The sequence below is a fragment of the Microtus ochrogaster genome, chromosome 6 (genome assembly GCF_000317375.1).
Source record: "Microtus ochrogaster isolate Prairie Vole_2 chromosome 6, MicOch1.0, whole genome shotgun sequence".
In the NCBI taxonomy this organism is placed as follows: Eukaryota; Metazoa; Chordata; class Mammalia; order Rodentia; family Cricetidae; genus Microtus; species Microtus ochrogaster.
Genome location: NC_022013.1, coordinates 46,868,633 through 46,881,129, shown reverse-complemented (window position 1 = coordinate 46,881,129; position 12,497 = coordinate 46,868,633). Strand labels below are relative to the sequence as shown.

The window sequence follows — 12,497 nt, the reverse complement described above, 5'->3', positions numbered from 1 at the left end:
ACACACACACACACACACACACACACACACACACACACACACACTTATTCTTCCTGTGGAGGCCCTGTGCTAGACACCAGTAGGGGAAAGAAACCACCTTCACAGTCTTGGAGCTTCTGAGGTTGCTTTTTCTGCAGCAGAAAACCCATTAATTTTTCTGAAGACAAGCCATTAGCCACAAGGATGGACAGCCATTTGTAACTTCAAAATAGCATAGATCCACTACAAACAGAAGCCACTGCTTTTCCTGGGCAATTGCTGGGCCCACAGGCAAACAGATGGTAGAAAAGATGCATGCCTGAGGGAATTCCAGATGGTGGTACACGGAATGCTTATGACCTATGGGGAGCTGTGATGCCGGATGCCGGCATTCCCACACTAGCTCAGGCTGGCCACAAGATGATTTATCACGGGGAGAAATTTCAGACATACTTCCTGGTGAGAAGACAGCATATCGGAGATGCTACCTGACGAAAGTTTTTAATGGGCACAGACAGTTCCTAAAGCTGGTGACAGCGCCTCAGAAGCTGAAAGTACTCTAAAGGTCATGGCTCTAGCTGTCCTCGGATGCAGCTTGACCTGGTGGACACAGCTTGTAAGCCCGAAGAGACTGACGTGGTGTGGTGAGTGTCAGCCTAGATCTCCAGCCACAGCAGTCAGTGGGAAGCCAGAGGGTACAGCTCAACTCTGCGGTTTCTAAAATAGATTTTACTCTGCACAGTGTGAATTGGTTTGGTAATTACTTTGTCAGAAAAGCGTGAATTACTTGGATAATTATTTTGTCATTAAAGCCCTGGCCATGAAAGAGATAATGCCCTACAATTCTCTCTCAAAGAAATCCTTTAAATACATCATATGAAATGGGAAGCTTGGCTTACAATACTAAGAACATGTCATTTGAGGTTACTGCAGCCATGACACACAAGGTAACTAGAATCTTCTGACATTCATGACCATGACAGGCATGATGGGAGAACTGAGGGAGGTTGGGCTCTTGTGTCTAGTCAAGTTGTTCATCCGTGACAATGTGAACAGAGTTGGTATCTTGGTCAGGAGTTGGTGCTAGGTTCCTGACCTTCCCTTCAGACTGTATTGATGGCTGAGAGCAAACAAGTAACCATCTTAGAATTGCCATAGAAAAAGGAGGGTGCTTCCCGGTGGCACAGTACGGCTTTTTGCTGTCGTGTTGCTAGGAAGATTGCTGGATTGTGACCCTGGCAGAGAGGCCAGGTGGATTCTGGTGAGCAGTGATCACGCATGCATATTCAATAGAAGCAAATGAGACTCAGATTATGAATGAGAAGTGGAAGCAGAATGGGAGCAAGCAAACAGTGAGATGACCCTTAGGCAGGAAGGACTGTGGGTTCTGAGGCAATGTGAGGGTCCTTCCGGTCCCATCTGTGATGCTGGATGATCAGAAACCTATGCAGCCATCTCTCTCTCCAAGTATTGGAGTCAGAAACACACCCTCTAGTAAAACTATGCTCACAAAGACGGTATTCACTGCAGGATTCTCTGACACTGCAAACATCCGATGTTTCGGAGCAGCCAGCCAGCTACACCCTGTTGCCTTGGCAACAGAAGGCAAGTAGGCATGGAGAAATCTTGTTGCCTAAGCAACAGAATTTTAAAAAAAAAAAAAGTGAGCCTTAAACTACAAGCTACACTATAAATTAATTCAAGGAGGTGAATAAGATTTTCGTCCTTTACGGTAAGAAACTCGGAAATTGCCGTGAGATAAAGCATTAATTTTCTAATGAACAAGCATCTGTGGATCGGCACTGTATGCAACACACTGTACCGGAGAGTAAAGGAAAACCCACATACTGTTCAGCCTGAGCCTGGCATACTAAAATAACTGACCATTCCATGAGCAGATGGATGCTCTTATTTTTTTTTTGAGATGGGGTTTTCGATATATTGTCCAGTGTACTGGCTGAATTTGTGTGTCAACTTAAGAGTCTTCAGGGAGGAAGGATCCTCGGTTGAGGAAATGCCTCCTTGAGATCCAGCTGGAAGGCATTTTCTCAATTAGTGATCTATAGGGGAGGGCCCAGCTCATGGTGGGTGGTGCCATCCCTGGGCTGGAGGTCCCAGGTTCTGTAAGAAAGCAGGGTGAGCAAGCCAGAGAAAGCAAGCCAGAAAGCAGCACCCCTCCGTGGCCTCTGCATCAGCTCCTGTCTCCAGGATCCTGTCCTGTTTGAGCTCCTGTCCTGACTGCCTTCAGTTATGAACAGCAATGTGGAAGTGTAAGCGGAATAACCTCTTTCCTCCCCAACTTGCTCGTTGGTCGTGGTGTTTCATTGCAACAATAGAATCCTTAACTCAGAGACCAGATTGGGCTTGAACTCATGGTTTCCATGGGTCTTCCTGCTTCTGTCTGAGGTGATCAAATATGAGAATTTCTTGTCTGTGCTTTCTCTCTGTTATGTTCAGCCACAGGCCACGCCTGGATTCTCAATTCCAAAAGCTATGCTTAGGGCAGACACATGTGTCGCTGTGCCATCAGCTTAGCCCAGACCAAGATACTTTCTGAAGAAATACCCAGGATCCCCTCGTCACCATGACACTAGCTCATGGTGGATACAGAAAAGCCAAAACCTCTACAGGGCTGATTTTTCCTCTTATTTTCAGCTCTAGTTTGCAGTGTCTTGATCTTCTTGTATGTTTAAATTTATCATTTGATTTCTACATATTTTATTAATTCATATTTCACATTAATATACCAAGAAGTCAAGGAAAATCCTAAACAAATTAAATAAGAAAGAACTTCAGTTTTATTTAATGCCTTGCAGATAACTAGAAATTATGCTATAAAGTGTCTCACATTAATTCGGAGAAGTTGTTAGAGTCACCTGGAAAGAAGCAAAGAACGCTTTCCCTTTCTTTCCTTCTGTTTTGTACAAAGTGCAGGCTGTTCGCTGTCCTTGTCCCCGATTGCCCTGTGTCAGGTCACACACTCTACACCGTGAATGCCTGCAGTGAAGACAGCCTGTCTTCTGTGTCACTGTGCTTCTCGGTGGCTTGTCACACAGCATGTCCCGCCCACGTGACACGGCTACAGAAAGAGGCCTTGAGGTCGGTCTTCAGCCGTCTCGGAGCACAGTTTGAGAAGCAGCAGCCTCAGAGTCCTGACTGCTTGTCATGGTCACAGACTCATAACTATGTGGTAGACAGTACTCCACGGCGTCTCTGCTTCTGGTTTAACGTCTATGGGCTAACTCTATTTTAGATACTATGTTACAAAAATATTTAACTCATTTCTAGATTTAAAGAAAAATCCCCTCACCTTGGGAGAAGGTTGGAGGGGAGGGGAGAGGCAGAGAGGGGAGCAGAGAAAAATGTAGAGTGCAATAAAAATTGATAATAAATAAATAAATTCCCTCAAGATTGCAAATATGTAACATGCTTTTTGTTATTTCCAAAGGGTGGATGCAAATAGAACTATTACAAATGAGCAAAATTCCCAGAGATCCTTCTGGAAATCAAGGCTAGAACTATTTGGCGCTTTCAAGATGTCTGAATTTATCTGGTAGAAACTTCCATTTTTATGTAAAACCCTCTTAACATACATCCATAGTTGTATGTGAGAATTTGCTGGCATGGCCACTTGGGTGTGGTTCAGCATTAAGGATGCTGGCCTCTGTTGTTTGCTCCTCTCCCCCAGCCCTCTCCTGGTTGCCTCTGGATGAGAGTTTTCCAAATCTAGGCCATCCTCTGTGCGGTGGCCAAAATATCTTCTCATAAACACGCCCCTCCTCTCTATTTGACGATCTTAATTGTATGGTCCTCTCTTTACAGACAGAAATCCAGGGATGTGCCCCTCCCCCACACTTCTCTGGTGCCATTTCCTTCCTATTAATCACCATTGATTGTGTGCTCCCTGTAGGCTGCCTCTCTGTAGGCACATCCCAACGTTGTGTTGATGATGCCAGGAGGCTCTTTCCCATCCGTTAAACTGTCCCGGCCACTCCTCACATTCTGCAGCTCTTTCTGCCTCTTGATCTCCAAGATTACTACAGCCAGCCTTTGGGGTTTCAGCCATCCTCACCAGGTGACACAGAGGCAACTGATGTCCCCTAATAATTTCTCCTTTCTCTTAAAAGTGTGTGTGTGTGTGCGTGCGTGTGTGTGCGTGTGTGCGTGTGTGTGTGTGTGCATCATCTTTTTAAGTTGGATGTGGTTGTATAAAGGAGTTCTGTCAAATATGTCTGTGTAGAAGTCTGGGCTGGATTTTTGGAAGGACGGGTGTATCCCCAACCCCCTTCCCTCCTTTTGCCCAATTTGCCATGGGGCTGAGTCTCATACCCATGTTTGAAGAACACAGGGCCTCAGGTGACCTCACTGAGCATGGCTAGTCCATTGCCTTGGCCCAGGTTATGCTCAGAAAGACGAGCTGTTTGGCTGTTACAGAACTAGAAAAAGGCAGACACACAGGGGTCCAGGCTGAAGCTTAGCACTCTCCAGCATGTTAAACTGCTAAGGCTCTGGGGAAGAACAGTTTCTATGTCCAGTGACTTCTGCCAGTCATGGAGTAACTTAGCCCCAAGTGGCTCAGCTTCTGCCTTAGACTAAAACCACTTTCAGGTACACTGTGCCTCAAAACAGACATACCTGGCCTGTGAGTGCCTTTCTCTTCCTGAAGCACTGAAACTTCTCTTTAAAATGCCTGAAACAAGAAAACAGAAATAACTGTAAGTTATGGCTCCAGAAACTGTGGCTTTCCTTGTTGTCACACAGTGTCTTGGCTTGTTTCCTGGGCTGAGAGGGAGTCCAGGTCCCGTGTGTTCCGGGACCAGCGCTCAGCCCGCAGGCTGTGTCGCGCCTTTAGCAACCCTTTTCTGAGCTGCTGAGGCTCTATTATCTTGGCAGTCACCCTTCCCTGTAAGTACCATTTTTCTTCCTCAAAGTATTAGCTCAAATAGAATGTTAAAAATTACTACGCACTTGGTGGTTTGTTCTTCCACAGGGAAGATGATAAACAACCATTTGCTACTAAATACACCAGCATGTTGGTGTCATTTCAGCCTCAAGCCTTTGTGCAGACATCTCCACGCCAGGGTTTTCTCTCTTCTCTGCCTCCCCACCACCCATCTCCAGCGTTGTGACTATGGATAAACACCACCATCCTCATCACCGACCAATGACATGCTTCTAGAATTTTGCTACGCATTTACATGCACGAAGCGTTTCTCCTGCACGGTGTCCATCATTCTCCAACTACAAATCAAGGCACTTTGTCTCTCTAGAACACCAGAGCAAAGAATTGGCCGTGGTGATTATTCCAGAAAATCTGCAAGGTCTAGTCAGTGTCTGGATGGAGCCATTGGGTATAGAAAAGGCAGGTGTCGTGGCTAAATCCTTGTCGCTCCCCCGTGTATCTTTGGCAAAGCTGTTTTCTCTCTTATCTCCTGGGGTTTTCACAGCATAATCACTGAGCAGACAGAATTATTTATACGTCATTTATTTTAAAGTCCCTCTAGTTAGCAAATTTAAATCCAGTTAACATACTCTTCTGTGAGATTTATCTTTTTCTCCATTTCTAGCTGAACATTTCTTTCAGCTGCACGTCTGCCAAGTTGATTTGATCGTATTTTTCCTTACAGTCTTTAAATTCTGCCTAGATATAGCATCTTCTTTTCTTTCCTGTTCCTCAATATATTTTTAAAATTTTTGGTATTATTTCAATCTAAGTCTAATATTGGGCTGGATGTATACATCAATGTTTTTCATAGTCCTAAACATTTAAGGTACTTATTTTAGTTGGATGCGATAAACATGCAATTGTGGTGCTGGGTTTTACTCATTAACTTGATGTATTCTAGGGTCCCCTGGGAAGGGAATGTCTGTGAGGACTGCCTTAGATCAGGTTGGCCTGTGGGCAGGCTCGTGAGGGGTTTTCTTAATTGGAGTAACTGGGGTGGGCAGCACCATTCTCTGGATTTGGTCCTGGATGTACGAGCATAGAAAATGGTTGAACACACGAAGCATGCGGGTCTTCACCTTGTTCTGCTCTCATCTGTGAGTATTCTAACTTCTTGCCTCCTTGCTCCCAGCTACAACGGATGATACCCCAGAACTGGGAGCTAAAAAAAAAAACAAATAAAACTTCCTCCCCTAAGTGGCTTCTGCTGGTGTTTAATCACAGTGACAGAAATAGAACTAAGATAATGAGTGTGAATAAGATTTCACGAAAGTTTATTAAGCCATGGCTAATTCCTCCCACAATCCCTAGTCCCACTAACCCACAGACTGATGCACACCAGCCCATCATTCCTAATGGCTGTCTGCACCCTAGTCATTTAGCTCCTCAGTGACAACTGCCTTCGGTGCTAACAATGAAAATGCACCCCTTGCCTGGCGTCTGGCCTCCGACTATCTACAAGAGTGCCGCCCGGAGAAAGCAGCCACAGACTCCGTTTACCCCGTTCCCACGTTCCCACGTTCCCCCGTTCCCAGTGATGAACTTGTCCGGCGAGCTTACTGAATGTAGACTCCTTTAGAGGGCTGGAACTGGAGCTGCTACAGTTGTCCAAGATGTCCAGCTCGTCGTCCAGCTCAGAATACACATCTGCACACAGAGACGAAGGGGGTGAGCCTGGAAATGGAAGGACCCCAGGCCATTCCCGCCCTCCCCTTGCACGCCCATCGACTTGCCTTTCTCCACCCCTTCCAGGTGGAAGGCGTCCTCGGACAGTGCCTCCTCACAGGGCCTGTCCTCCTCCTTCCCACACTGCATGGCGGCGGCGTGGAAGCCCTCGCCGGGCAGCTCTGCGCTCTCAGAGAGCTCACTCTTCAGGCTGGCTGCCCCGCTGCTGCTGCTGCTCAGGCTCGCCTTCTCGAAGGTTTCCTGGAAAGAGAATTTTAAGCCGTCAGCACCTCATCCTCTCTTTTCTCCGCAGGACACAGCACTTGTTGCAATGGCCATGTAAGTGTTTAAGATGCCATTGCAAACACTTGATGCAGAAGGGACACCAGTAATTCCACCCAGGCAGCCACCACTGGACCCGTTTAATCCGTACACACCAAGAAGTAAATCTAAAATCAACCATCTGACCAAGAGGCACTGGTGCCCACACTAAAGGCCTGTGACAACTGGTGACCTAACTATGTCTCTAAGGAACAGAACCCAGATGCCAATCTATCAGGAATTTCTCTCCTTTGAGTCTCTTCCCAAATATTTGCAGTGGTAGCTGCTCAGCCCCATACCAGTTAAGAAAGAATTTCTCCAAGGATCGTGAATATCGGACAAAGCCAGACCGTGAGGAAGAAGCAGCAAATAGCCCCTACATGATAAGGGATCACAGTGAGGAGGACTCTGTCACTCAAGGCCCCAGTCACTCTGCTTCCCTCTTGCAGAACTAGACACACACTGCTCCAGAATATCCCGAGAGGATGAAAATCTGTGAGACCACACCCAAGTCATTCATCTGGCCCAGGCCTCAATATTCTGTTACGCTGTGTAATAAACCGTATGTAACATGTTTCTCGGGTTCAACAAAAATAAAAATGTTTAAGGGCACCAAAGGCTGGCAGTTTGGGGTTGTCAAAGCAGAAGACACTGAAGAAGGAACTTCCCAAGTAATTCACAATGCCATAGACATACACCAGAGTGGAGAGTGGCTTAGGCTGCATGGCTGAAGACCGCTAGCAGAGCAAGGTTAGGGACCAGGGGCCCTAAGGGGGAAGCTACAAACGAGGATGGCTCCAGGCAAAGAGCAAGGACAAATGCTGTGACGGACGGACGGACGGACGGACGGACGGACGGACGGACGGACGGACAGATGTTAGAGAGAAAAGCCCTCAAGTGACCTGGGAGGCTCTGTTCTCCTAAGCCCATCCCCCCTTCTTTACTAAGATGCTTACTGTGGAAAAAGCCTTCTTGGGAGGCTGGTATGCATTTGCCCATTTATTTTTACAGATTTTCTTCCAACTCAAGCAGCCCTAAGGGGCTCCAGGAACATGTTGCCCAGAATCCAGGGGAGGCACAATTAAAAGGTGAAGAAAACTTAAGATCTCTTGGTACATGAGTCAATAAATCCATGACAGCGTTCATGTGTATATGTCTTCTAAGCAGAACATGTGGGCACTGCAAACTGCCTGTCCAGTTTCCCTGGAGATCTTTTCCGTATTCCTTCCTCGGGCTTACCAACTTTCATTTCGTTGGAGTTAATAGGCAGCTGAAGAAACACACTTTTAATTTGATTTTCTGTAACTAGTCTTCTATCCAATGTCCAGTCTGCTCTGAGGACCCTGGGTAAATTCCTCCATCTTGGGTCTTGCCTGCTCATCTAACTTAGACAGGGATGTTTAGAATAGTCTCTGCAGAGTCAAATGTGCTGCCTAGAAACTTGATGCAAAAGTGATTTCTAACATCTCTGGTCTGCCCATATCTAGTTCCTATACGTATCATTCAAACCCCAGTATTTTACTCAGCATTTTCTGTGCTGGCCTCTTTTTCCTCCTAAACAAATACACAGCATTGGGCTTCTTCTAAGTTTCCTCAGCTGCTTCCAGTAGAAACTTTTCCTTTTGGCTTTGTGCCATGTCACTTTAAATGAGCTGTCATCTTCTACTGTACGGAAAGGCCACACTTGGCATTTGAATCCCTTCTAAGGACTCTACCCAATTATGTGGCAATGCTGAAGAGGTTTGTGGGTGTAGATGAAGGACAACGTTCTTGCCTAGCATTTCCGAGGCACCGGGTCCCATCTATACCTCCGTAAGACACACTGAGATGTTTTCTTCTCTCATCAATGCATTTTATGTGAGTATCTGCAAGGCTTTCAGCAATGGTTTCATCTGTGTTAAGAACGGGCGTGGATAACAAACCATAACTGGAAAATTTAAAGTCGGTGAGCGGCTCAGCAGGCAAAGGCTTTGCCATGCCTGATGACCTGACTTCAGTCCCTGGATTCCACCAGGTGGAGGGAGAGAAGGGGCTCTCACAAGCTGCCCTCTGACCTCCACACGTGGGCGTGGCATGTGCATATGTGCACCACCATTTTAAAAGAGACTTTGCTTTGAGCAACAGAAGATTAGAGTGAGGCCTTAAGTTCTGAGTCAGGTGACTCCAGACTTAATGAGGATTGGCTAGTTCGGGAGCAGCTCGACTATAAACCAGTCACTTAGAGTTAACAGAATTGTGTCTATGAATCCTGATAAAAGAGAGAATGCCCAGTATTAGAAAGATGCCCTTTCAGATGCTACGAAAGCTGGAAGATATGGTAGAAAGGCAGACTTATTTTGATTTAAAAATCTGTTGCTATATTAATCTGAAGCTTCGTGTGCATCTCTCTGTATTCTTTCTCCCTCACTACAGAACACACAGCCCCTGTTGGGTCAAATGTTGTGTCAGGAGAGTGGAACAGTCTTCAAAAAAATAATAAATGCTCTATAAATTTGGCTGAATAAGTGAAATTGAAATTAAAGATGGAGCAAAAATATTTGAAAGCTATGCCTAATGTTACAACAAAGCTTAAAAACAAAATCTGCACTAGGATCTTTTATAGAAACTTACAAACCCATTCTAAAGCAGTCAGAAGGTGGTTTCTGTCCAGGCAACAGACAAAAAGCCATTGTCTCCAAGGGGGTTTTTGATCCTACTGCAGTACTTGCTTTGGGGGAACCTAGGCAGTTTGGATGTTCACCTTACTAGACCTGAATGGAGATGGGCGGTCCTTGGACTTCCCACAGGTCAGGGGACCCTGATTGCTCTTCAAGCTGATGAGGGAGAGGGACTTGATTGGGGGAGGGGGAGGGAAATGGGAGGTGGTGGCGGGGAGGAGGCAGAAATCCTTAATAAAAAAAAAAGGAAGAAAAAAAGGCAAAACACCAATAGGAAAATAAAGAGCTACAGAAAACTTAAAAAAGGGTTAACTAGGATCCCCACAATAAAGTAGCGGTTCTCCCCAGCTGCCCATAGTTGCTGACACTGAGCTGGATCCAGCCGTAAACTCTTGAGGACACTGGAAGAAGAAGCTGACAAAAAAACTAGAAAATGAAAAGTGCTTTATGCTCATAGATGAGCAGTATTAACATTGTGGAGAAGGCAATATTAATTAATGAAAAATAGTGTATAGATTCAACTCAATCTCCACTAAATTTCAATGGCATTTGTCACTGGCATAGAAAAAAAAATCCAAGAATTCATTTGGAAACTGAAGGACCATGAAAAGACAAAGCCATTACAGGCAAAAAAACAAAAGTAGTAGTGGAGGTATTACAGTGCCTGACTTCAAATTATATTACATAAGCATAATGACCAAAACAGCATGGTACTGTTATAAGAATAGACAAGCAGACTAAAAGACTGGACCAGAGGAGCCAGGAATGAAGACAGCTCCAGCCTTAATCTTAGACCAAGTTGTCAAAAAAAAGAAAAAAAAAACCTGGGGGGGGGGGGAGCGGGGAGAGAGATTCTTGAAAAAATTATGTCAGGAAATGGGATATCAACATACAGAAGAATAAAAGATTCAAGTCTCTCAGCCTGCACAAAAATGAATTCAAAATGGATTGAAGACCTTAATCTAAAACCTGAAACACCAACACCACTAAGGGACACATAGAGACAACACTTCAAGGTGTGTGCATAGGCAAAGATCTCGTGAAAAGAATTTTAACACCACAGGTAGCAACTGCAAAACCTGGCCTGTGGGGTGACAGGAAACGAAAAAGCTTTCTCACAGCAAGTGAGGCTATGAACAGAATGAAGAGACAGGCTACAAAGGTGGCCAAAATGTTCACCAGATAAACCTCAGATGGGGGATAATGCCACATACTTCAGAATGTAAAGACCAAGATGACTCATCTTCCAGTAAATAAATAAGCCGGCAAATTAACCCAACGGTTTCCCAGAGGAAGAATATAATAGGTCCAATCAACACTGAAGTGTTCTACGTCCTTGACGGTCGGCCAATGCAGACTAAGATGCTTGTTGCATGAGGACGCCACACATCAGCTGGAATGGCTGCGTGAGGAAGACAAATGATAAACTCTGGGAAAGATGTGGGGAAAGGGGAGCCTTCACCCTTTGCTGGTGGGGATGTGTGTGTTGTTTTGTTTCTTGCCACTATAAAGTTTTCAGTATCAACACCAGTATAAAATACACACACACAGACACACACACACACACATGCGCGCGCGCACACACACACACACACACACACACACACACACACACACACGACACCTCAAAAACCAAAAGCAAAACTTCCATACAACCCAGCTATACCTCTGTGGGACCCAGAAGTCTCTATATCCGCCCACAGCGTTACTTGAACGGCCATGCTTATGGCCACACTATTCACAACAGCAGGGAAGTGGAACCAGGGAAATGTCTGTGCACTGACGAAAGGACAATGAAAATCCGATACACACGGACTCAACCGCCATAAAGAAAAATGAAATTGTGACATTTGCATGAAAATATTTGTAACTGGAAATTGTCTTAAGATAAATATCATAGACCCCCAGAAAAGTAAAATATCACGTTTCTCTCATACATGGATCCTGGACTTAATGTTTTGTGTTTGTGTTTTTGCTTGGGGATCTACAGGTCATGTAACTTGAGAGGTGACAGTAAGAGAGAGAAAGGAAGTCTTAAAGCAGGGTTGGGGAGAGAAAAAATAGAGAACAACAGAATAAATACATGTGATGAGGAAGAAGGGGTGGGGGGGACAGCATGAGGAGGAGAACGGATAAGGCCAGGGTGAGAGAGGAGGAGAATAAACAAAATAGGAGATGCAGTGAAGATCTCATGGTGAACCCATTACCTTGTATAGTAATCTAAAGATAAAATACCATAAAAAAAGCCAGCACTGAAATCCAACAGCCCCACATCATCCAAACCAAAGCTGACGAAGAGCGGCAAAGTGGGAGGACTTACACAGCCCAAGCTCAACACTAGTAAGACAAGTGCACACACTGAGGCAGAGCGTCAGTCAGGAAGAAAGCAGCCCCACGGGCTCCACTGGGAGCTACAGCAATATTCTATGCCCTGGAAACTTCTGAGAGACCAAACAACATCACATGGGAAAAAATGCATTTCTTCATCTTAAACGGTCCACAGGTTTATCTTTGAAGGCGAGGTGAATATGCACAACTCATTGTTGAAAAAGTGTCAGCTTTATATAGTCAAGACAGAATGATAATCAGTCAGTGAATAAGTAAACAGATCAATGAAGCCAAACAGAACTCAGAAATAGTCATTCACCTGTATCAAATGATTTCACACAGAAAGTTGAAATTATCAAAAATGTGAGGAAAGCTGCATAGTAATACCTTCATTATTCTGTACACGAAATAAAATTAAAATGAATCATTGATCTAGATATAAAAGCTAAAGGCATTTAAACATATGGATATAATAAGGATATAAAATGTTTTCAAAATAATAAAGTTTAAGCTGGGCGACCGTGGCGCACGCCTTTAATCCCAGCACTCGGGAGGCAGAGGCAGGTGGATCTCTGTGAGTTCGAGACCAGCCTGGTCTACAG

General features: G+C 45.0%; 1 protein-coding gene across 1 annotated transcript in view; it reads right to left on the bottom strand.

Annotated features, from left to right (window-relative positions):
* The window catches only part of Nek10 (NIMA related kinase 10), a 184,255-nt gene that overhangs the window by 38,906 nt on the left and 132,852 nt on the right, over window positions 1–12,497 (bottom strand). Inside the window, exons 27-29 of the mRNA XM_013346817.2 lie at window positions 6,658–6,850; window positions 6,485–6,571; window positions 4,615–4,669 (exon numbers count right to left, since the gene is read on the bottom strand). Coding sequence (XP_013202271.1) covers window positions 4,615–4,669; window positions 6,485–6,571; window positions 6,658–6,850 — 335 coding nt within the window. The remainder of the gene's footprint in view (window positions 1–4,614; window positions 4,670–6,484; window positions 6,572–6,657; window positions 6,851–12,497) is intronic.